This window comes from Triticum aestivum, chromosome 4A (assembly GCF_018294505.1).
Source record: "Triticum aestivum cultivar Chinese Spring chromosome 4A, IWGSC CS RefSeq v2.1, whole genome shotgun sequence".
Taxonomy (NCBI): Eukaryota; Viridiplantae; Streptophyta; class Magnoliopsida; order Poales; family Poaceae; genus Triticum; species Triticum aestivum.
Genome location: NC_057803.1, coordinates 76887616 through 76911418, shown reverse-complemented (window position 1 = coordinate 76911418; position 23803 = coordinate 76887616). Strand labels below are relative to the sequence as shown.

At 43.0% G+C, this 23803-nt stretch overlaps 3 protein-coding genes across 4 annotated transcripts; 1 reads left to right on the top strand and 2 right to left on the bottom strand.

Moving 5' to 3' along the window:
• Window positions 1-522: 522 nt before the first annotated feature.
• LOC123085250 (glucan endo-1,3-beta-glucosidase 7) lies at window positions 523-3405 on the top strand. The gene is made up of 3 exons (XM_044506874.1): window positions 523-898; window positions 2024-3042; window positions 3118-3405. The coding sequence occupies exons 1-3, from the start codon at window positions 811-813 to the stop codon at window positions 3316-3318; spliced, it is 1308 nt and encodes a 435-aa protein (XP_044362809.1). The 5' UTR covers window positions 523-810; the 3' UTR covers window positions 3319-3405.
• Window positions 3406-3442: 37 nt separating this feature from the next.
• LOC123085251 (DNA polymerase I) lies at window positions 3443-11396 on the bottom strand. 2 transcript variants are annotated; one of them, XM_044506875.1, is made up of 15 exons: window positions 11093-11396; window positions 10496-10727; window positions 9690-9769; window positions 8825-8863; window positions 8399-8417; window positions 7605-7661; window positions 6550-6677; window positions 6397-6465; window positions 5954-6039; window positions 5737-5846; window positions 4895-4945; window positions 4444-4502; window positions 4174-4218; window positions 3973-4047; window positions 3443-3881 (listed from the first exon to the last, which is right to left on the bottom strand). In XM_044506875.1, exons 1-15 carry the CDS (start codon window positions 11186-11188, stop codon window positions 3765-3767), a joined length of 1263 nt encoding a protein of 420 aa, XP_044362810.1. In that variant the 5' UTR covers window positions 11189-11396; the 3' UTR covers window positions 3443-3764. The 2 variants fall into 2 exon arrangements, with proteins under 2 accessions (XP_044362810.1, XP_044362811.1); XM_044506876.1 differs by lacking the exon at window positions 7605-7661.
• A 690-nt stretch (window positions 11397-12086) lies between these two features.
• On the bottom strand, window positions 12087-21164 carry LOC123085248 (coatomer subunit gamma-1). Its single transcript, XM_044506873.1, has 18 exons — window positions 20910-21164; window positions 19385-19482; window positions 19209-19259; window positions 18907-19020; window positions 18619-18819; window positions 18442-18543; window positions 17576-17683; window positions 17272-17499; window positions 16912-17162; window positions 16420-16591; window positions 15369-15524; window positions 15227-15277; window positions 14886-15026; window positions 14609-14803; window positions 14410-14541; window positions 14150-14323; window positions 13266-13505; window positions 12087-12557 (listed from the first exon to the last, which is right to left on the bottom strand). The coding sequence occupies exons 1-18, from the start codon at window positions 20989-20991 to the stop codon at window positions 12363-12365; spliced, it is 2691 nt and encodes an 896-aa protein (XP_044362808.1). The 5' UTR covers window positions 20992-21164; the 3' UTR covers window positions 12087-12362.
• Window positions 21165-23803: the final 2639 nt, after the last annotated feature.

Genomic DNA, 23803 nt, shown 5'->3' with positions numbered 1-23803 from the left:
TCCTTTTTAGTCTGCATATAAGTTTTATCCAAAGTCAAAGTATCTCTACTTTTCTTTCAAAAAAATATCTCTACTTTGACCAAACATATAGAAAAAGGTATTAATATTCACAATGTCAAATCAATATTGCCACTATCACGCACAGCACGCATTGCGAGGAATTTGACGTCAGTACTCAGACGCTCATCGACCAAGATTTGGGACGGCCAAATATCACTAGTATGTTGATTGATGATATCCATACACGCCATGCAACGGCAATCAATCACCCCGGCTGAAGGAACATATAGGTGGCAGGCGCTTTTCAATTGCCATCATGCTCTCCCTGGCATGTTGAAAAATCGATCGCCACCCTTTTCATCTTGACCTCGTCGAAGGGGATGATGATTGAGATAGTAACAATCGTCTCGCAATTAACTATGGCGATAACCACCCGTGTGGCTGGTCGCGCGCCACAATGCCATCGCGCAAATCCGGCGTCGATGCTGCTTAAGAGTGAAGACACACACAATTGCTAGGAACCAAGGTAAAAATCCTGTGCAAAATCCCGTGGCCGGAGTCAGCCAACCACGTGACGGCCGCGGCAAATCAGACGGTTCCAGCAGCTAAATTCTGCGAGGAGAAGAAAGCGCCGCGCGGCGCCACCATCCCCATCGTTCGTCCTCCAGAGAGCATTGCGAGAGAAGCTGCCCACGCTGATCGTTTCGGGTGGCTATATATCTGTCCTCTTCTGCCTCTGCATTTCCATAGTCGTCCAAGCAGCCACCGGAGACGGCATCAAAGTGGTTGCACAAGGCAGCAGAGCATAGCATGGGGGGCAGAAGGTGGCAGCTGGATGATGCCGCTGTGATCTTCAGGCTCCTACTTCTACACGGCGCCTTCCTCTTCCAATTGGCAAGTAAGCTCCCACTCCCAGTGCCGTTCAGTAATTTCGCTCAGGAGACTTCTTACTTAAGAAGTATGCGCATATGTTCAGCATATGCTTGCTCTTTTTGAGAACTACTCCCTCCGTTCCGAATTACTTGTCGTAAGTATGGATGTATCTAAATGTATTTTAGTTCTAGATACATCAATTTCTAAGACAAGTAATTTGGAACGGAGGAAGTATTTGTTTTGGCAAATTTGGTTCTAAAGTGCGAAAATTAGTAGTGATCTAAACGCTTTTACATTAGTTTACGGAGGGAGTACTATATGTGGCAAGTCAATGAACTTTCTTCAGGTTACGGAAATGGCGGTGGCATATGCTAACCTAAAGTAGAACGGATCTCATGAGATCTTGCGTTTTTACTCATCAGATCAAATGAACTTTCCCCCACGGTAGAGAAATACAACAAAGGGGGGATAACTGAAGTTCCTCCTTGAATGCCATTTTTCTTCTGCCGTCCTGATCATATTTTCCAACGCCCAGATAGAGAAAGGAGTCACTTTTGGGTGTACTGTCAAAGACGATGCTCAATAAAAATCATGATCCCGGCCGATCGTGGCGCAGAACGGAGCACGGCACCTTAACTGCACTGCATTAGTAGCACTGCTGTATGTATCAGGGGAAGCTGATGTGCTGAAAGTAAGTGATAGTGTGAGTAGCTCCTAAGCAAACTCACATGCACGCTGTGTTGGCTGGATTGGCACGACGTGACTTTGACCGCTGTCCGGACGCTCACCCAACCCAACCGGTTGGTCACGGAATCTAGCGCTGGGAGTATCAAATTTATGAAGGATGCGTGCGAATCAACAAGGCATGGACAGAGGAAGGTCCAGCACCTAAACCCTGGGTGACAGATCATGGTGTCCAAACAGTCCAAGACTGTAGTACAACGAACGGCGTGCACCGTCGCTACCTAGAAGTAGCATGGGTATATTTGCATGCATGTGGCCAACAATACAAAATTCTGATGAGCATATACAATTACAGATATGCTCCGGCCGGCTCGTTTGCATTCCAAAAGTTTGCATGTTCTGACATACTCCCCAACGATCAAATATGCATTCTAACTCGCCACTTGGACGTGTTCAATGTTTACAGCGTCGCAGTCGTTCATCGGGGTCAACTACGGGACGATCGCCGACAACCTGCCGCCCGCGGCGTCGACGGCGAGCCTGCTCACGTCGACGTCCATCGGCAAGCTCCGCCTCTACGAGCCGCAGCCGGACCTCGTCGCGGCTCTCGCGGGCTCCGACATCTCCATCCTCCTGGGCGTCCCCAACTCCGACGTCCCGGGCCTCGCCGCCTCCCCGGCCGCCGCGGCGTCGTGGGCGGCCGCCAACATCCCCACCACGGTGTCCGTCTCCGCCATCTCGGTCGGCAACGAGCTCCTCAACTCCGGCGACCCCACGCTGGGCCCGCAGCTCCTCCCCGCCATGCAGAACCTCCTGGCCGCGCTCCCCGCCGGCTCGACCACCAAGGTCTCCACGGTGCACTCGATGGCGGTGCTGGCGGCGTCGGACCCGCCGTCGTCCGGCGCGTTCCACCCGGACCTCGCCGGCAGCCTGGACCCGGTGCTGGACTTCCTGCGGCAGAACGGCTCGCCGTTCATGATCAACCCGTACCCGTACTTCGCGTACGCGTCGGACACGCGGGACGAGACGCTGGCCTTCTGCCTGTTCCAGCCCAACCCGGGGCGCGCGGACGCCGCGTCGGGGCTGACCTACATGAACATGTTCGACGCGCAGCTCGACGCCGTCCGCGCGGCGCTGGACGGCAAGGGGTACGCGGGCGTGGACATCGTCATCGCCGAGACCGGGTGGCCGTACAGGGGGGACGCCGACGAGGCCGGCGCCACGCCGGACAACGCCAGGGCGTACAACGGCAACCTCGTGGCGCACCTCAGGTCGCAGGTGGGCACGCCGCGGACGCCTGGCAGGTCGGTGGACACGTACCTCTTCGCGCTCTACGACGAGGACCTCAAGCCCGGGCCAGTGTCGGAGCGGTCGTTCGGGCTGTACCAGGCCGACCTCACCGCCAACTACGACATCGGGCTCGCCAAAGGCAGCGCCAGCCCCAGCACGTCCGGCCAGATCGGCGTCACCGCAGCTCCGGCGCAGGTGCTCGCCTCGGCCTAGCCTGCGGCTTTTGTTCAATGGAACGGACGGCGCTGACGCTCTTCGACTATTTTGCAGGGTGCGCCGCAGGCAACGAGGGGGGCGACGCCGGCGGGGTACTGTGTGACGACGGGCAGCGTGCCGGGGGACGCGCAGCAGGAGAGCAGCTCGTGCTACGTCCCGGGAACAGCAGCACCGCCGAGAGCTGACGCCGGCGTGCCGCTGCTTGTCTTGTTTGGTGTTTTGCTGGGCCTGGCAATGGTGGCCGAAAGTAGATGACTGCATAGATGATCGTTTTCTGAATGGAACTCGCATGACTTTTGGAACGCAACCATTATCTTTGTGCATAAGAATTCACCGGTTGAGAACAAAGAAAAATGGCCAAACTTGCACAAGATCGATCGACGAACTAATCAAGCCACCTTGCATCTCTCTACCCTTAGTTACAAGTACAAAAAATACCCATGCTGTGCTTTATCTACAAAGCTCAAGCTACCACCTATGATTAGTGTATGAACAATTTGTCTAAGCAACCACCGTCGAATTTTCCTTGCGTGCTTCAGCAAAACGCAAAATGCGGCAGCCAGCAACAAGACGTCTTCTCCTTGGGTATGGCTGAGTGCTCCCTATGCAGGAGCTAGACGATCGTGCTGTTTTGGTCACCTATCTTCCCGCGCAATTATGCGCACATTCTTGTAAGTCACTACTGAAAAAATCTGGCATCATCATGACTCAAGTTTGTCCCAAAGATACAAAGCTCTTCTGATGATTTGGTCTGCCGACGATCCTTCTGCATACGCTTCCAAAGCTCGCAACAGATTTATGAATTTGGCTCCATCATCCTGGAAAGCAGGATAGCAGCGTAAGCAGGAAGCACAAAATGAACAGAATCTAGTGGTATTAACAATATATGATGCCTATGGCTAGACTCGCCTTTGGCTTCTGGAATACGAGGTCGGGGGTCTTAAAAGGAACCATGTACGATGGAAGGTCACAACGTAATATGGCCTACAACAAGAGTAACCTCGATCAAAAGAGTTCAGTTGAGGGATGACTCATCCCTTAGCAGGCTAATGTACAAAAGATGGTGGAATTCAGTATTCATGAAAGAAGACGGTTAGGAAGAAAATTTACCAGGCTTTTGCAGAGTAATGCCTGTTCCGATTGAGAGATCAAAGCCTGTAAAGGACCACAGTCAGCACAGCTTCTCAACCTTTTCCTTGTGAGAACAGTAGGGAAGAACTCTACTGGAATAAATTACTCGGGCATTTGGGAGACCATAAGTTGACATACTTTCCAGAGAAAACGCAATCAATAATCAAGAAGATGGTAACATATTTAAAAGTTCAAGATGCCATTTTTGCATTGTTGCAGTCTGCGAGATTTAGAATGGTCTGCTCTTACCTGTTTGATTCGCTGGTCCTCGACTTCATCCACTGATCTCAATAAGTTCTCCAACGAACCTATTCAAATTCCAACAAAAGGACAATTTTCGATCAAGGTTTCTGATAATGCCGTTCCATACTAAAACTCAAAACATCAAATATATCGTAACAACAACACTGGTGAATTAGCAATGGAACATTAGTCATCTTTAACTCTGTATGTGTACAAAACCTCCTTTCAGATTGTGTACCAAGCTCGATCAGTCAATAAACTAAAACAAACATTAAAGGACATCCTATAGGCTACCGTCCTCAAGTGATCGATAGTTTGATACATACTCTCTCCGTATCAAAATATAAGATGTGTTCTGAAACTGTCATATTGTCAAAAAACGTCTTATATTTTGATACAGAGGGAGTATCTAATAAGCACTCAGGAACAAAAATAGTTTGATAAAAAATGAACATACCAAACTTAGTTATCAGTTTTACTGCATTAACATCTCCAATCCCTTCAACTCCTGAAAAACAAAATGACCAGTCATACAATGTCAGTTAGCAGGTCCCCGTAATGAAAAATAGGTCATGAATTTGAATTGAATGCATGGTCTTGTGTGTGTGAAGGGGGGGGGGGGTGTTAATTAAACTTACTAGGGTTCACTACACATACAGTGGGTTCATAAATGTGTTTGCTGTACAAGTGCAATCAAATTGCAGTACATCTTATATCAGTGTAGAGTCGATAATGAGATGTATGCCATTGTGTTGCAAAGCTTGAAAGCACTAGACAGAAAAGACGAGCGGAGAGCCCACTGCGGTTGTTGTAGACTCGGGGGCACGAAGCGGCGAGCCAGTTTTGGGGCCATGAGAAGCGGACAGAGTTTGGATACAAATGGTGCAGCTGCAAGGTAGAGGCAAAGCAGACTGGAGGCAGTTTGCTCAGGCGGCTTCTGCAGCATCGTCACAGCCATGGACTCCAATGTAGGGGGCGCTTCTTGCTTTCTTTGGTTGCACGGAGAAGGGTGACAACATCACAACGACGTGTCTCAGGCTAACTTGGCTACGAAAAGCAGCCACCTCACCCACAGGCCAAACAGTCCAGAAACCGTCTAACCCATGCAACACACTTAACCAACTGCCTAAATTAGGAAGTTTCTGCCTTTTTTTTTCTCCATACTCAAGTTTTTTTATGCATTTGTAGGGTAAAAAGAGATCTACCATGTTTTCATATACAGTTGGGCTGGCTTGTCATGCCTGTTTTGTTGACCCCTAACTAAAATGGTATAAGATACAACCGCAACAGAAACAATACCTGGTATATTATCAGCTTTGTCGCCTGAAAGTGCAACAACATCAACAAACTGTGATGGCTTTAATGCTCCATATCTCTTCACAAAATCTTCGACTCCAAATGAAACCATCCTGTTTGTTCAGAAAAAATGAAACCTCCGGTATGTTAAAATCATGAAAATGAACTGTTTAGACATTTCCAGTGACACTTTCACAAGGTAAAAAACAATCACACTGACCCAGAACCACGTGGAGAAATCCTCAGCAAACGTAGAGAAGGTGATAAAATTTGGAAGAAATCTTTATCAGGAGAGACAACACGGACCTTCAAAAGAGGCCAGGCATATTGAAAAAGAAAGACGTTAGCAATAGATAACAACCAGAGTACACAAGAAGATATCGAATCCATCAGACTTTAGCAATATCAAATTTATATCAGCTAATTTCACTTCTTGCACTATCGGTACAAAAACCAAGAAATGCTCACATAGCCCTTAACTCCAGCCATTGTCTAGTTGCATCACTTTCCAAGTAAAAGTGGTAGGAACAATTGTTTATTACTCCATTGTTACCAGAAATCCAGTCAATGATCCAAAAAAGATCCAGTGCATCTAAGATTCATGAAGAAAAACATGACAAAACAAAGTATTAGAGGAATGATTCATGACGAAGTATTTTTTACCTTGTAGCCTGCAGACACACTGTTGACAGCTAGTGTACCAATAGCATCATCAGCTTCAACACCTGGAACCTACATTGATAATTTTGACGATCCCAGATATCAAAAGATAACAAATAACACCTTCAAACCAAATATACAACTGCTAGTTTTTACCTCGATTACTTTAATTGACATTGCTTTGATAGATGCCTTCAAGTATTGCATGCCCTGAACAATGGTGTCTGGTGTTGAGGTGCGATTGCTCTTATAAGCAGGATATAACATATGTCGAAAAGTCATTCCTAGGAGAACACAAAAAAGACAGTATCATGTTTCTATAGATCCAAATTAGAAGAGAATATTGGAGATAACTGCTAAGAACAAAAAAAATCGCAAACCTAAATTCAGTTCGTGTTACTTTAATAAATGCAGAGCTATATATCAGTAGAGAAGATAGCAAAATGGGGGGAAAATGGACTAGAGTTGAATTGTTTCAGCCCAGAAGACTAGAATAAACAACACATGTCCAGATTTCAGAAGGACCGCAGCAAATACAAATGAGCCAGAGTTTCCAAATGTACACACCACATGAACTATAGAAATGAGGTTCTGTCATGTGTACTGAACCCATCGGACAAATGTGCAGGATTTGTAAAGTGCATGAATAGGAAAAATACAGGAATAGAATTTCATGACATGTTGGATCCTACAAAGATTGGGAACACAGCAATCAATAATAGAAGTTGTTTGGTGGCACCACAAGAAAAGCACTGGAATTCTGAAGACACTGGGTGCATGTCATAGACACAAAGGAAATTTTCCAAGAGGGTCACCGCTTGTTAGCTATCATATAGAATTGGAGTGTGGGAAAGCAAATCCATAGTAATTTTGGAGGGCTCATTCCTTCGAACAAAATGGTGCTTCCTATGGATATCCCACAAGATTCTTTCAATCCAACGGGGCAAAGAAAGGAGGATTTGAAAGAGAACAAGAACACTCCCTTATAGAATGAAAAAACTGGCATTTGTGAGATGAAGCCTTAAACATCGTATTCTACAAAAAATATTTTATCACTCTTATTGTTTTACGCTTGCTTTGATCCAGACCATCTTTTGCCAAAAAAAAAAAGAAGGATCTGCCTAGAAAGTGAGATGCACCAAGATGAGGAAGCCTCAGATTACCATCTCCCATGATCCCCATTAAGTTACTTGAGTTTATCTTCCTCTTACCTTTTGCCATGTGACATTCTTTGGATGGCATGGCAGTGTAACGACCATATGGGACTCCTGAAAAGAAAAGTTTGACCACTTATTTATAACTAAGAACTATAATGAGATGTGTTACTCTGAATTCGCATAGCAAGGGTATTGGGGTTCTTTTCACAAACTAGTAAACAAGGGGAGATGAAGAAATCCAAACAGAAAAGGCTAACCCTGCAAAGCCGCATAATATAGATATTAATTTGAAATTGTACCAAACCTGTTAAGTTGAGTTACACACACTAGTATGCTAACATTTGTTTGAATTTGCACCATTGCACCACGCCCCCCACCCCCAACCCCACCCACCCACCCACCGGGTGCAGATACAAATCATTCATAGATCATAATATATTTCAACAGAACAAGATGGATCGCAGATGTCAAAAGAAAGTGAGGAAAATACCACTTTGTTTGGTTTGACAACTAAAAGAATAAACCAGAGAAGAGTATTAAATCATGAGCAGGAACGATCAAATAGGGGAGAACGCTACATGTCAGGAAAGGTGAACTTGGAGAGGACGCTACATGTCCAAATATAAATAGGAACATGTTCATATAACAAATAGTAATTTAAGACAAATGCTTAAAGAAAACAGACTTTGGAGTTAATATTATGTGTTGAAAACTATGCAAATTGATATTATATGAACTGGATGTGCATTCAAGAATGATAGCAAGGATTTGATTAAAGGGATTTTTCCAAGAGTAAAGATTAAAAAGAGTTAGGGGAATTCTCCAAAGGAGACAGGCCCGGAGCTCACCATCATGGTCAAACACCATCTGCAAATGAGTTTAAAGCAACATAAGTGGTCAGAAGGCTAAGAGCAAAACAAATAAAAGAAATAAAGAAAACACATAAACACAAATTGTAGTTTCTGTAATGATGTATCACAGCTCAGTATTTACAGCTTAGTTTAGAAAGTGCCAAATGATTATTAAAGGCAAAAATGTTGAAATAGTAAGTATATTACAAATGTGCATGTTATCTACAGTTGGCCCCTAATTTTTTTATTCCATTGAGGATTAGACTAAGGTATATTAGACTAAACATGTGCATTTAAATTGATAAGCAGTTAGCAACGAACAAAGCTCATGCATATAGATCACCAAAATGTCGTTTTTTCAGTGAAAATACAAAAATAAATAAGCACTGCCAGTAGAATCCATGCAAGAACAAAATGACATACCGCAACATGAGAGGGAAGGAACTCCAACATGTCAAGAAGCTGCAGAGAAAACTCGACAGGTTACAAATCGCAACAAAGGATCATAAATTTTATTAGTTAGGCAACTATTACAAAGGAAACAGTTCTACAATGTCAATATAAAGTTTGGTACATGAAGAAGCATGGAGGCAAAAGGTTAATCCATCATTAATGATTGAACAGCGAGAGTACTGAATATTTTCTTCAAAGCCACAGTAAACAACATATTGACACATTCTCTATGGACTGAGAAGGGACTAATACCAACTGAGGATAAACTTTTGTGGTCAATAAACATCACAACTCTGAAATAGGCAGATATGTACAGAATATTGTCTTTTCCCAAAACTCTGACCTATAAGATCCGCCTTAATGGTCAAAGATGCCTACTGAAAAAAACTTGATAAGAAAAACATCCTATTATCTGTCACTATAATTCATTAACTAAACGTCATATGAAGACAAGCATGGTGGAATAAATATTGCACTGACCATCCAGTACAATGTGCCATTGATCAAAAACATACTTAAACTCCAAAATGTTTCTCAACTTTCCTGACCTTCCATATTTTTTTCACTTCCCCCTGGTTCCTACTTGTTGGATTAGTAGTGCCCAGTGGATGGTGAGAAAATTGTTTATAAAGAGAGAAAAATACAACCATGGACCGTATTCACTACACGAATAAAAATACAAATGAAGAAACAGAATTGCCCTAGCAGATTGCGTTTCACACAAACTCTACATGAAACAACCCATAACTGCAAGACCCATCATATACAAATTTGAGTTTATTAATGTTGAGGATGTCATTTCAAAGCTACAAATAATTCATTAAGTCCTACTCACCAGTGACAGAGCTTTGAATATAGTTAAAACCCAATCCCCATTGCCATCAGCATGTTCCAACTGACCATGTTGCAGCTGTGCTACATCGATGGAAAAAGAATAGATGAGGTGTAGATTACAACACTGAAAACGAGCAATGGGAAAGAGTAAATTTCTCAAACAGGTTTAATGTATGACAAACTTAGATATTTAAGAACAAATTTCACAGATTGATCAGACTACTCTGTAGTTTTGTATTACAATTGGTCTCTAAATCTGTACTAAGGACATTGGTTAGGAATTTCTGTTCAAGCATAGCACACAGTTCAACCAGATAGACGGATTAGAAGGTAATGGATGTGCACATTACAGGATAAACAATACAGCAGCTGGACAGCTAAACCATCAGTCTCTGAAAACGATGCACATAGGGTGGGTAATGAAATAGAAAAAATGTCCCATGTCATGTTGTTACGGACTCGAGATTGCATGTGTGGAAGCATGTAATATTTCTTTTCCCAGTGTCTAGGATAACGACAGAATTCTGCTATACTCCAACTATCATATTAAAGTAGACCTAAGTCCAACAATATCATGTCTAAGTTGAGTTCCAACATTTGCTTTGCCAGAACAAGTGCTGACTTCAATACATGTTCCAAGACAACTTACCAAGCATATGAAACGAAATGTCTTGAGGAATGAGGATCACAAAGAGGTGACTGTCACGACATTACGTTTCTAGACATAAACTTACCGTAACAACTAGAAAAAAGGCAAAGCAAAATGACAAGATGTACCAATAGTGAGTGCACGAGGAAAACACTGACCTAATATCTTGTAGTAGGATCTGTACATCACTGAGGTTCCATCAACAAGCATGATTCTACTCTTTGAAGGGTCAGCAGGAGCGACATTCTCACCAGGATTCGTTAATATGGTCGACACACCTGAGGGCAAGCTGTCGTCATATAACGGAATCCGTGGGGCATGATCCACTGATGGTCCTTGAAAACTCTCGATCGAATCAGTGACTGGCAGGACTGACTGCCCCGAGAAACCCTAGTGCGTCAAAGACAAAATAGGACCAGTAATTAATCAATACTCGCAATAGAAAACATTAAGGGTAGGTTATAAACCACATGAATCACTATCATTTTGAATCGAAAAAGGGTTGAGCCGTACAATTTGCAACGCAACTACGCGAAGGTGCTCGGCTGAACAAGAAGAAACTTTATCCAGAGGCAATGTGGTACAGGTAACAATGGAATGTTCGCCGAAGCTTCACCGATTTTATACTAGGGCTAATTAAATGTGGCATTCCCCTATTTTTCTCTCTACAAGCCCTCTCCAACCCCAATCTGCCAAACCGTGCGAGAAGGAGTGCGTCGGGTACCAGAGAAGGGGGGCGCAGAACACGTACGTACCCTTCGGGAGACGGCGAGCGGCAACTGGAGGGGCCGCGCGGCGGCGCGGAAGAGGAGGCGGGGCACCGCGGCGGCGCGGAAGCAGCAGCACGCCATCGACGGACCGGGTGCCCGCAGCGCTCCAGTCGCGGGCGGCGGGGGAAGCCAGTGCCAGCCGGCGGGCCGTGGGCAAGGAGTTTGTAGGCGGTTCCCTTTTGGGGCTGATTCAGCAGCACGACCACGGAAGTTGGGAGAGGAGCAAATGGCGTGGCGGCCGCGAGGACCGTGGGAATAGGCTTGGCTGTGTTGCTCCTAAATTTATCAGATAAAAAGGTAACGAAGTACTTATTTTCACAAATCCATTGTCGTCCAGCCCGGTTAGGATATCTGGCTTTCACCCAGGCGACCCGGGTTCAAATCCCGGCAATTTAAACTTTTTTTACCTGTGGATTTTTTGCTGTCGGGCTCCATAGAGCCTGAAATTTTTAAAAATCTACTTTTTGAGTTCTAAAACAACTAACATAAATGCACAAGTATTTGTAGATGCATACTAGATGTGTGTGAAATTTCATGACGAAATACATTTTGATGTGAGCTGTAAAAAAAATCATGTACTTTCCAGCATAAAAATGTATTTCGCCATGAAACCTTTACAGAGTAATGTACATCCATATGTATGTGTGTTTTATTTCAGAATTTTTTGAACTTGTTTTTTGATGTTTCCAAAGTAAAGGCTCCATGGAGCTCGTGCTCCATTAGCAATTTCCACACAAGCATGCATGGCATTTGTGTATACTCCCTCCGTTCCTAAATATATACAAGTCTTTCTACAGAATTCAATATGGACTACATACGGATGTATATAGACGTAGTTTAGAGTGTAGATTTATTCATTTTGCTCCGTATGTAGTCTATGAATAGTCTATGAATATCTAAAAGACTTGTATTTAGAAACAGAGGGAAATAGTGAGAGATTCGACTAGCAGATTAGCCCACACATTTTACAGCAGCAAGATTGCATATCAATACACCATAACATATTTCATTTGAGACAAAACATGCTCAGAAATTAACTGTGCAGTGAACGGCTGAACGCAAGGGGTACAAGATACACTTCTCACTTCTGAGCAGCAGTACGCAGGAAGCCAAGAGCATTCTGTAAATACCGAACATCAACAGGTACAGTACAATTTTCAAACAAAATTGAAAACTATTTTCTTTCTGACATGATACTGAAGACTATTTACCGGCTCTACACAGGTTTTGGCAGGGGCAGAGGCCACCATCCGTTTTACCCACTGGCAACAATCTCATGGATCTTGTCGCTGACTTCGGGGTCATCTGACCTTACCGCCAGCTTCATCGCCACTTCCTTGGGCCCGCTTAGTCCGAATGATAACCTGACAAGAACCTTGACGCCCCCTATATACACTCCAGAAAGCAGGCAAACATGCGATCTTGCATTGCTTGGTACAACCTCAGTGCCCTGCAAACATGAGTAACCATTGTTGTCAACTTTCAGTTTTTCAGAAGTTTTCGGGGTGTTTAGTTCACAACCCAAGATGAACCTACAAAGAAGTTTGGCCAATCTGTTATGCGCAAAAAAAAAAAAGTTTGGCCAATCTGAATAATGGTGCCTGCCAATGATTTGGCCAATGTTGGGAAGGAAATAAACTAGAGCGGGCAAAGGGGTGTGGGCATGCCAAAACATTAGCAACCATACAAAAAGATCAATTTTTTCGCATAACCAAAAAGATTAGTACGGCAGATTTTGGTCGTGAACAAAACATTATAGATTCCAATGTACTCCCCCCATTCCCGAATACAAGTCTTTTTAGAGATTTCAACAAGGGACTACATACGGAGCAAAATGAGTGAATCTACACTCTAAAATATGTCTATATGCATCCGTATGTTGTAGTCCATTTGAAACCTCTAAAAATACAAGTTCAATTGAATGTCGCATGCCACTGCCAAGTATGTCGATTAGTCAATTATTTTGTCCCGTCCCATCCCATAATGGTGGAAGAACAGGAACAGCAACATAAATGTAGAACGCATAAGGCACCACACAATGTATGTAAATTCTTGGGTTCAGTTGTGGTGATGCTCGAAGAAACAGCTAAGGATGAATAGGAAAACAGGCAAGTTATTTGACCAATATTAGTTAAACTTTAAAGAACTGGAAGCTCACCTCACACGGTTGCATGCCAAGGATACTAGTGACAGCACTCACAGCCTCAGCCAAGCTCTCTCTAGCCCCGAGTCCATACTCATCCACACGCTCACTTTCTGGGTCCATATTCTCCCAGGCATTCCTAAAGTTAGAAACTGCGACCCTCAGCATATAATCAGCTGAAACAATTTCAAGGTCTTCTAGCTGGTATTCATCCTCCACACCATCTTCATCAGCTTCCCCTGAAGATGTGTCAACCTGACAACAATAAACAACGTGTCAACCTGACAACAATAAACAACATTAACTCAAAGAACAACAAAATAGTGCAACTTGGTTGAGGTTAAATTTCATTGATGTCAATACTTCATTATGGACTTATAACACTTGTAGGTTGCAAGTCCAGACCACTTTATAATATAATAATTCCGTATTTATTTTAAAAATATTTTATTGAGATTGGTAACTAACCCGAGTCCCCCTCTAAGAACCGTATATGAAAAATTCATCTCATACGGCTCAAGCAGAAACACACAAATTTTCAACGAATGTTAGAAAAAGGGTTCAAAACTTCATCAGCCACTGAATTGGGTCGATTTGCCTTGAAGATATCAAATAAGAAAAATCCGGAATATCTTCTTTGTGATGATAATGCCAAAAAATATTCCAGTTGTATGAACAGATGAAGCAGGTTTCGCATGAAGATTCCAAAATTCCTAGAAGGTGAAACCACTATGCTACATAGTACTTCAAAGAGAACAGAGTTTTTGGAAAAGATTTTCCGCATGACCGAGGCAGTAGGTACCAAAGGAATATTGATATAGAATGCTTAATTTAGTGGAACCTAGAAAACCATTACTCATACTTGAATCCAATAATACGAGAAACATCATTACACTTACCTCTTTAACAGTGAACTTCAATACATTTGAAAATTTCCCGATTGCAGGAACATGTTCTGGCTTTTCAAAAGCAACAAAAATTTGCCCAGGTGAATCATAAGGCAAGCTTTTAAGAGGCTTTGAACAAACTTCTGAAAACTCTTCAGCATCCGTGGCATCAACATATACTGTAACCTGAAAGAAGCAACAGCCATTTATCAGAATTTCAGCATGAGTGACAATTACACCTCCAATAAAAGGCTTAAAGGACCAGTGCTTACATCTTCTAGCAGTTGTTCAGGTATGGTGTTTGTACAGTTGTACTGCAATACAACATGGTTTTCATAGATATGCTTAACCACATTAACTGCATATTCAGTCTCTGCCTCTGTCAGCTCCACAGGTTCTGAGGACTGAGGGAATGAGAGAGATTTAGCATGTGAGCTTGTCAAATATCACTAAAGTATTTACTGTACAAACCTTGAAGAGCCTTCCAAACCCAGAGAACTCAGCGATAGATGAAAGCATCTTCTGATAAGCATCAACAGCCGAAACAGGCGCAGGGGCGGGAGCACCAGCAGGTGGCTTCTTTCCAGGGGCCTTTTTATCGTGAAGTGGCTGTGATCTGGCTTCTCTTGACACCAAGGAAATATCGAAGGGCTCCTCAGATGGTTCCTGTTATTCTTGAAGATGTGAGCATAGCATAGGATATGATTCACTTGAAACATGCTACATGGAATGCCCACTGTAAACATACATAGGTTCTTAGACTTGCTTCCAAGTTGGCAAGAGGCACATCAAAGGATCCAAATAGAAATTCCTTCACGTCCTTCTCAGAGTTACCTACAGCAACTTCACCATTCAGAGTTTGGAGGTAAAGTGTAGCACGGTCGCGGACCTACAATAGGAAAGACCAATTAGTGCTTATTAGCTATTATTGCCCAGAATGCAACACGCCATTTTTAATGCTAGAGGTGGAGGCCAAGAAGAGGCAATCTGCTAGATAAGAATTGTAAACCTAATGAAAAATGTTGTTTTGTGGTTTGCATGTCACACACAAAGGAGATAACTAAAATCAAGTGAAAAAACAAAATTTACCTCATCATCAGTGTCAAACAGGCACCGGCGCAGGAGAACAAATATCCGAGGCTAAAAAAAGCGATAAATGAGTTATATACACACAAAAAAAAAAGGAAAGTGGTGAAAGAATGTAAAGAAATGTTGAATGATTTTATCATACCTTCAATTCATCGACTAAGGCACCAAACTTTGCCAATGTACTGACAGCACTAGCACGAACAGTGGGATTTTCCAATATCACACGGTTGTAGATGTACCGTATGTATCTGCTTGGATCTGATGTTCTTGGCCCTTCATTTCCCAAAAAGTGCAATATCTGGTAACAAGAGAATAAAAGGATTAATTCTCTAGTTTCGGTGCTGAACTAACAAGAAATCCCTCTTTTAAAGAAACTCCAAATTCTAAAGTTTATCCGGAAAATTTGAACAGTTGTTAACGTGATGATGAATGGGGAAATATCATGGATATGATTAAGCGATTGAACCTGTACTTAATGACATTCAGGCCCGTATGGTTGTATGGCTAATTGCCATAAATACAGAAATGTTAAACATGTGCATACAATTTCATCAAGTGCAACATGCAGTAAACAGGACTATCCAGATACAGTTCAACATTGTTTAACTGGTGTGACAAAGAACGGTTGACCTCAGTGAGTAAAAGTCCCTACTCTGAACCTCTGAACAATAGAACATATCCTAGGTAAACGTCAGTAATCAAACATATTGCTCGATTGATATTTACTTTGACTTAATGTGCTCTAGAGAATAACAGGTAGTGTGTTGTGGTACAAAGTGACGTCATCATTTTTTACTCTTTAGCTGGATTTGCTGGAGAAATGAAGTTCTACATGGCGCCTGCTTAATTTCATGACGGTGCAACTTTTACAGTTCTAGCTATGTTGAAAATGTGCCGGATGCAGTATTTTTTGGGAGGATCAAACAATCAGTTCACAGGAAGCATGCTAATAACATGGGACTAACAAGCCTATCATGAGACACGAGCTTCTGATCCACAAACTCTATTCAAATTATAAGGCATAGCTTGAGTGGGGCAGTATTTCCAATAGAAGGAGAGGACAAAATGACCATCCTATCCATACTTAAATATATTATAGGAAAAAAGAAGTACCAGTTGGTGATACGGTGAGCTTGGAAGTTACTGAACCATTGCGTAATCATAAGTGCTAGTAGAATAACAAATGTAAGTACCTGACTAGAAAGATATGTGAATTCACAGTCTTCAATGAATTCGCAAAGATGCAGAAGGCCAATTTCTTTCGCGTCTGGTATCACGCCGATCAGGGTAACTATAGAATCAACTATGGCCTTTTTATACTCAAAGCCCCCTTCTTCTCTCAAACTGTTACTTAAGAAAATCATCCTAGAGAAGAAAAAATAGTTAAAATATTGGACTATGAATGCAACTAAAAATAGTCAAAAGAAAAGACAGACATAAATGTTATATCAATGAATCAACACCCAATTAGGGCCAGTTCTTTTGGGCAATTCTCCCAGAATTGACCCCCTCCCCAGCTTCTCCCAGAATTGCCACTTAATATTTTTTTACAATTCCTAGCTAGTTAAGGTCTAATTAGCTAGGAATTGTAAAAAAATATTAAGTGGCAATTCTGGGAGAAGCTGGGGAGGGGGTTAATTCTGGGAGAATTGCCCAAAAGAACTGGCCCTTAATCTCTTACATACATCGAACGATACTTCAGTGGGAACTTCAGGCAAAGAGATCGTATAGCTTCAATGACAACTATCTTGAATTCATCTGATATGTCAGACATGAAACTGGTAATTTGTTTCATGAGGCGATCCACACTTGATTCATTGCCAGTTTTAAGAAGTGTGGTGATTGCCAGGGTCGCTATACTCCTGTTCTGGTCTGACATCAGACTCTCCAAGTCAACATTGCAGTTTGTCACTGCCAAAGGGCGTGTTATAGCAACCTGCAAGACAATAGGCAAATCAAGATATGGACACAAGATAATATTAAAAAGGCTTCGACACATGACAACATGTCTGCATATAAGAGTTTGATAAACATGCATTAATTACCTTATTGAGTGTTCGGACAGCTGCAAATCGAAGCACAGGTTTGGATGAACTCAAAAATAACTGTAACACAGTAATCGCTGGTGCTAATTCACGACTTGTCACATCCATCTCTGTTATTTTCCTCGCAGCCTCTAAAATCACCATTTCTGCTTTATGTCTGAGACAGGATTCCAGATAATCAAAAAATGGGCGATCACCACTTTGGGTGTTGCTTGACTCACGTATTACCTGCCAAATTGCAACTTCCTTTTTAGTATTTATTTACTAATTCTGCAAGAGTCCAGTACAAGTAAATATAGGTTACCTGGCTCGTGTAACGAATCAGAAGACATTGTGCAAGGGGTGAGCGCACTGATCCCCTAGTCAAACTAGAGACGAGCTTGCTAATAGCCAAACGGTCATTCTGTCTGGTCTGCAAGTTGGGGAGAAAATTAACTGAATGCCAAATGTCTCACAGAAACTATCATCCTACTATTTTTTTACTCGCTAACAATGCAGCTTACTGAAACATACAGTATCTAAGTTCTACACCACTATACATTGTTGGAGATGTTAAAATGGAATAGAATGATGATTGCAAAATTAGCACAGTATAAAGTCGTCACATGAGCAGAACATTTCCACAAAAATAAAAAATACTACAGAACTGGACATAGTTAAAGCTGCTAGTCCCTCAAGCTTGTTTATCTACAACTTTCTGTTATAAATGGACCGTTATCAGACAACTGATATACGTGGTGCTGGCATCGGCTGGTGCACAAGTTAGTGACCCATGACAAGCTGGTAAGCCAGACATGGCCTATTTTAACTTAATAATAAGTGTACTGCTCAGTATATGACCTGACATGACCTGACAGTGTCCTGTACTGAAACTATAAGCTATCTGAAACTATAAGCTATCAAGTAAACCTGGATGCAGGGACTGGTAACCTACATTTCTAAGCACAGCAACTACAGCCAGCTTCCCTGATACACAGGTTCAAGTCAACAGTTACATGTCAACCACAATACTTATTCATATATAGTAAGGTAGATCACTCCTCAGTTCCATCAAAAACATATGAAAAGGACAAATACTAAACATATGAAACCATGTACAAATAAGCCTTCTACCTACTGCACTGTTATAGTTCTATAGCTTGTCCTCTTATTCCCGAACACAAGTTATACCTGGTGAAGAAGAGCAAGGCCATGAAATTGCACAAGTGCAGCTCTTGATTGCACAGCTTCCTGCACTTCGTTGCTCCATCTTTTCACAATTTCTGGATTTGCCTATACATAAAAATATGTTTTGAAGTGCCTTCAAACAAGAAACAAGAAAATTGTATAGAACTAGTATATCAGTACCTGAAGCAGGTGGATACCACTAACAAGAGCAGCACTAGCAACCACAGGATTTTTGTCTACAATAGCTTGCTTCAAGTATCTCTCGATTTGAGTAAGGAGGTTGCCGTCAATTATTCTACAGAGAACTCTAATTGCATTGGCACGGTACATATCTGTCTTACTGTTCATATCTTTCATCAATGAGCTTGTGACTATGAAAACCTGTTGCAGATACAAAATTCAAACAACTAAGAATAGTAAGACATGAAATAAACAAAACCAAATTTGTGCATCAGAAATAGCATTCACCTCGTCTGATGATGGAGAAAGCTCTTTTATCATCAAATACACCAGCCTCCTGAGACCAGCATCATTGGACTGGAATAGCTTCGTAACTGCAAAGAAAACTTCTGTGGCCTCAACCTGCAACATAACATATCCATCAGGAATCAAAACAAGATCAAAATCACAATGGCTCATTTAAAAAAGGTATATTGCAACGGAATCGCTCTTTTGATCTCCCAGATTAATACCGTGACTTGCATCAGTGGAGGTTAAATTTTTAAATCAATATATTAGTAACTAGCTCATGCATATGTTCACTGTCATACCTTTGTAAATGACTCTCCTTGATTAATTAAATATAATAGCTTGGTGATAACCTGCAAAATCCAAGACAAATATCAAGCAAATGGTCAAAGCGCCTAAGAGAAAACTGGCAAATATATACAGCTCAATGTATTACCAGAAAGGGTGTGAAATTTGAGTGACTGTAAGCAACACTTACTTGCGAGCATCGTCTGGCATCAAGCTGGGGGTCATGGAAAGCACGTGCCTCCTGCAGAACAGCCCCCTTCTCAATCCCGAAAAATGGCGAGTACTCGACTGCAAAAGCTTACACACGGTTAATATACATGTCATAAGCTGAAAGCATTTTGTTACACTAAGTGTGATCTAGGAGCATAAGAGATAGAACCCTTTCAACAGAAGATCAAACCGAAACCCAGGGTCAAAAACCACTGTTCATTTCAAAGTCCCCCAAAAACTAAAGAGTTCTAAGAGAATCGTAACTTCACACATCCAGATACCTTTGACAAATATCACAGGATCTAATACAAAACCATCTAAAGCTACAGTCCCTAAGCCCAACATCCAGAACAATCCAAAGTGCCTGTGTTTAAAAGGTCTAGGCTGGAATGGATAAAAAAACTGAACACAATTTGATCGAAACATGATCATGAGTAGAAAATTTCATGGGCTAGAAACAGAGATATCTCAAACAAAGGAATTTGGTTTTTTTTCTGCAACAAGTAAAACCATATTGTGTTATCAAGATTTTCAAGCAATAAACTGAATTGCTGCAGCCAAAATGCATAAAAACATACGATGCAAAATTCAAAATTCATATCTATTGATTGACCAGCACGGGCTTTGTGCTGGACAAATGTTTGAGTGAAATCACATGATGGTCCGAGGAGGAAAGAGGGACAGCAAACATGCACTAAGGTCCATTTAACACAGAACTACCTGACAATATATGACCAGAAACACAAGCAATTCACTGCTTTCACGTCCTGACAGCTATAAAAATTGTCTACGGCACAGAGAACCGATGTCCTTCTAAACCACTAATCAGATATAAGCCCTGGTTGCAACATCAACCAACTGATTCATGCAGGAAACATAGAAACCAGTTGCATAGAAGATGGTATGCTCTGAAGCCAATGAAGACACATCTAACCAGCTCGTGAGATCCTATCACCAAAAGCATGCATATCCTGTCAATCTAATTGGCCAAACAAAAATACTGTAAGCTAAGGAGCGCATCCACAACAACGTTTGTGTTAGTTTGCGCAAACACAATGGTACGTGGCCGAACTGGTTCCGGCACCAAGCGCCACCGGAATCTCAGTCAATCGCCAGAAATGGTCGCTGCTGCTAGTAGGAGCACGAACCAAAAGGCAAGGTACGCCGTAACCAACTGCCCGGTGATGTGCAATTGGTGCAGATCCACCTAAATCCGAGCTCTCCGGCCCCAATTCTGAACTAGAATCCCGCAAGCCACCACCCCCGAGGCCACATCTCCCACCAGCGGAGCGCCGTCAAACAAGGCCGCACGGCGACCGCCACCAGCAGCAACATCGCGCGCGCGACACACTACGCGAGATCCGCCGCGGGATCGCGCCAGATCCGGCATTCCTGTGGGCCGTGGCGTCCCCTCCGGATCGCATCATAGCCGAGCCGAAGCAGCAGGGCAGGGGAGCGCGAGGAGGAGGCGTTGGTGGGGTTTAGCGAGGGAGAAGGGGACTAACTGTCGGAGTCGTCGTCGTCCTTCTTCATGTAGGGCTGCGCCATCTCCGGGTCGGTGAGGTCGCCGGCGAGGGAGCGAGGCATGCGACGCTTTGGTGGTGGAGCGGGGTGGCGGGTGGGCTTTGTGTCCTTCCTTGGGGGCTTCGACCGGACGGAGCTTTTCTCGCCCGGATCCTACGCAAGCTCGGCCGTGCGGCGGTGGACTGGTGGTGGGCGCGGGACGGTGGGGTGGGGTGGTGGGGATCGGCCGATCGGGACTCACGAGGCTCACGCTCTCTCTGGTCAGTGGTTTGTTACGCGCCCTTTTTGCACTTCGGTCCTCCGTTGGGCGTCGGGTCGCCGTGCTTTGTCAGGTGTTGGACCCGAACTTCGTTACGAGGTCCGATCGTAGAAGCGAATCAACTTGTGGATGAGTTGGTTATGTGGACAGTGGTATCCCCAACCCATTAGGGTTCAAATCTTGATGCTCGCATTATTTCTGAATTTATTTCAGGATTTCTGGCGATATGCTTTTAATGAGAGGAGACGTTTTCGTTGACGACGAGGCGCCTACGGTGACTTCGTAAATCTCAAGATGATATGCCGGCTCAGTCTCTCAGAGGTGCTCATAGGAATAGGGTGTGCGTGTGTGCGTTCATAGGGGTGAGTGTATGCACGTGTATATGAGCACTTGTGTCTGTACTGATGCTAAAAAAAAGAAAGATTTTCGTAGAAATACAGTAGATTCTCGTTATAATGAGTGTATCTAGATACACTCGTTTCAACAACAGTTAGTTCGGGCGTAGGAAGTATTAAATAAGGTGTTTGAGCCGTCCAAAACAAAAAATCAGAAACCAAGATACATCCATGATAAAAACAGAAAATGCATGAATACCTATCACATGATTGCTCTTTATATGAAGTCTCAGTTACTCACCTATTCTTTCAGTTGATTATTCATATGAAGTCTGAGCTACTCAAGAGCCTGCTCTCCACAAACGCTAACGAATAGAAGGCCACCATGTGGCCATCAGTCTAATAGATAGTGAAAGCACAAGTGCTTCCTAGGAGGTTTTAGTAATTAATGTCAATATATCTCTTGCTGGACTAACACTTTTACCTAGTATGTTTCAGATAAGTTCAACAGTGAAGTGGCATGGACTAGAGGATGTGGAACCCCTTCAAGATGCTAAGGACAAAGAATTGGCTCAAGCTCCAAGCTCAAGACTCTACATTTTCTATTTTAGTGATCCAAGATTACATTGAGTCTATAGGAAAAGCCAATACTATCAAGGAGGGATGAGGTATTGCTTAATGAGGCTCTTGCTCAAAATGCTTAGTAATATGCTCCAAAGCCCTTAACTACTTTCTCACATCCACATATGACCTAAACCAAAAGTCAAACTCGGCCCCACCGACTCTTTCTATCCGGCGCCACCAAGTTCAGATGTCATAGCCACTGCCAAAAACCCTAATCAGTTTGGTCTCGCTGATAGGATCTCGGTCTCACCAAGATGGGCTTGCAAACTCTCTGTTACCTATTGCAATATTTTCGGTCCCACCGAGATATGAAATCGGCCCCATCGAGTTTGCTTGGCCAACTCTCTGTTTCGCTTATTACCCAAATCGGTCCCACAGAGTTTGAGTAATCGGTCAAACTGAGTTTTAGATTTACCCTAACCCTAGCACATCAGTCCCACCGATTTGATCCAGTCGGTCCCACCGAAAATCCTAACGGTCACTTTATTTGTTGAATCGGTCCGACCGAGTTTATCAATTCGGTCCCACCGAGATTGGCAAGTTGTGTGTAACGGTTAGATTTTGTGTGGAGGCTATATATACCCCTCCACTTCCTCTTCATTCGGAGAGAGAGCCATCAGAACGAACCTACACTTCCAACTTACCTTTTTTGAGAGAGAACCACCTACACTTGTGTTGATGCGAAGATATTTCATTCCTACCATATGAATCTTGATCTCTAGCCTTCCCCAAGTTGATTTCCACTCAAATCCTCTTTCCATAAAATCCATATCCCGTGAGATAGAGTTGAGTGTTGGGGAGACTATCATTTGAAGCACAAGAGCAAGGAGTTCATCATCAACACACCATTTATTACTTCTTGGAGAGTGGTGTCTCCTAGATTGGCTAGGTGTCACTTGGGAGCCTCCGGCAAGATTGTGGAGTTGAACCAAGGAGTTTGTAAGGGCAAGGAGATCGCCTACTTCGTGAAGATCTACCGCTAGTGAGGCAAGTCCTTCGTGGGCGACGGCCATGGTGGGATAGACAAGGTTGCTTCTTCATGGACCCTTCGTGGGTGGAGCCCTCCGTGGAATCGCGCAGTCGTTACCCTTCGTGGGTTGAAGTCTCCATCAATGTGGATGTACGATAGCACCACCTATCGAAACCACAACAAAAACATCCGTGTCTCCTATTGCGTTTGAATCCTCAAAACCCTTCCCTTCACATTCTTGCAAGTTGTATGCTTTACTTTCCGTTGCTCATATACTTTTTGCATGCTTGCTTGATATGTATTGTGTTTGATAAACGTGTGCCAAAACTCCCACTTCAACTTAAAGAAACTAAAAACTGTAACTTTTGGTACTTAGCGTCTAATCACCCCTCCTCTAGACACCTCTTCTCGATCCTTTTGGTATCAGAGCATTGGTCTCCATTGCTTTGGTTTAAACACCATTGGAGGAAGATGGATGAGTCTAATTTGGAGAGTCTTAGACGTAGAGTGCCTATTCTTAATGGAGAATATTTTCATGAGTGGAAAAATGAAATGCTTGAGATTTTCAATGAATATCATTTGAACAAGTACATTACTAGCCCTTATGCACCTCATGGTGATCTTTAGCATCCTACCCTTGATGAGTCTATTGACATGATTCGCAATCTTAGAACTGTTAATCTTATC

Bases quoted from the DNA above. Each gene is read 5' to 3' on its own strand.
- LOC123085248 (XM_044506873.1), bottom strand. From the start codon at position 20,991: ATGCCTCGCTCCCTCGCCGGCGACCTCACCGACCCGGAGATGGCGCAG. The intron at 17,500-17,575 runs GTAACCTATATT...GCAATTTGGCAG, and splicing joins TGATTCGTTACACGAGCCAG to GTAATACGTGAGTCAAGCAA. The intron at 15,278-15,368 runs GTATGATAAAAT...CGCTTTTTTTAG, and splicing joins CCTTAGTCGATGAATTGAAG to CCTCGGATATTTGTTCTCCT.
- LOC123085251 (XM_044506875.1), bottom strand. From the start codon at position 11,188: ATGGCGTGCTGCTGCTTCCGCGCCGCCGCGGTGCCCCGCCTCCTCTTC. The intron at 10,728-11,092 runs GTACGTACGTGT...TTGACGCACTAG, and splicing joins CGCTCGCCGTCTCCCGAAGG to GGTTTCTCGGGGCAGTCAGT. The intron at 6,040-6,396 runs GTAAAAAATACT...CCTCTTTTGAAG, and splicing joins GTGTGTCTGCAGGCTACAAG to GTCCGTGTTGTCTCTCCTGA.
- LOC123085250 (XM_044506874.1), top strand. From the start codon at position 811: ATGGGGGGCAGAAGGTGGCAGCTGGATGATGCCGCTGTGATCTTCAGG. The intron at 899-2,023 runs GTAAGCTCCCAC...CAATGTTTACAG, and splicing joins CTTCCTCTTCCAATTGGCAA to CGTCGCAGTCGTTCATCGGG. The intron at 3,043-3,117 runs GTGCTCGCCTCG...ACTATTTTGCAG, and splicing joins TCACCGCAGCTCCGGCGCAG to GGTGCGCCGCAGGCAACGAG.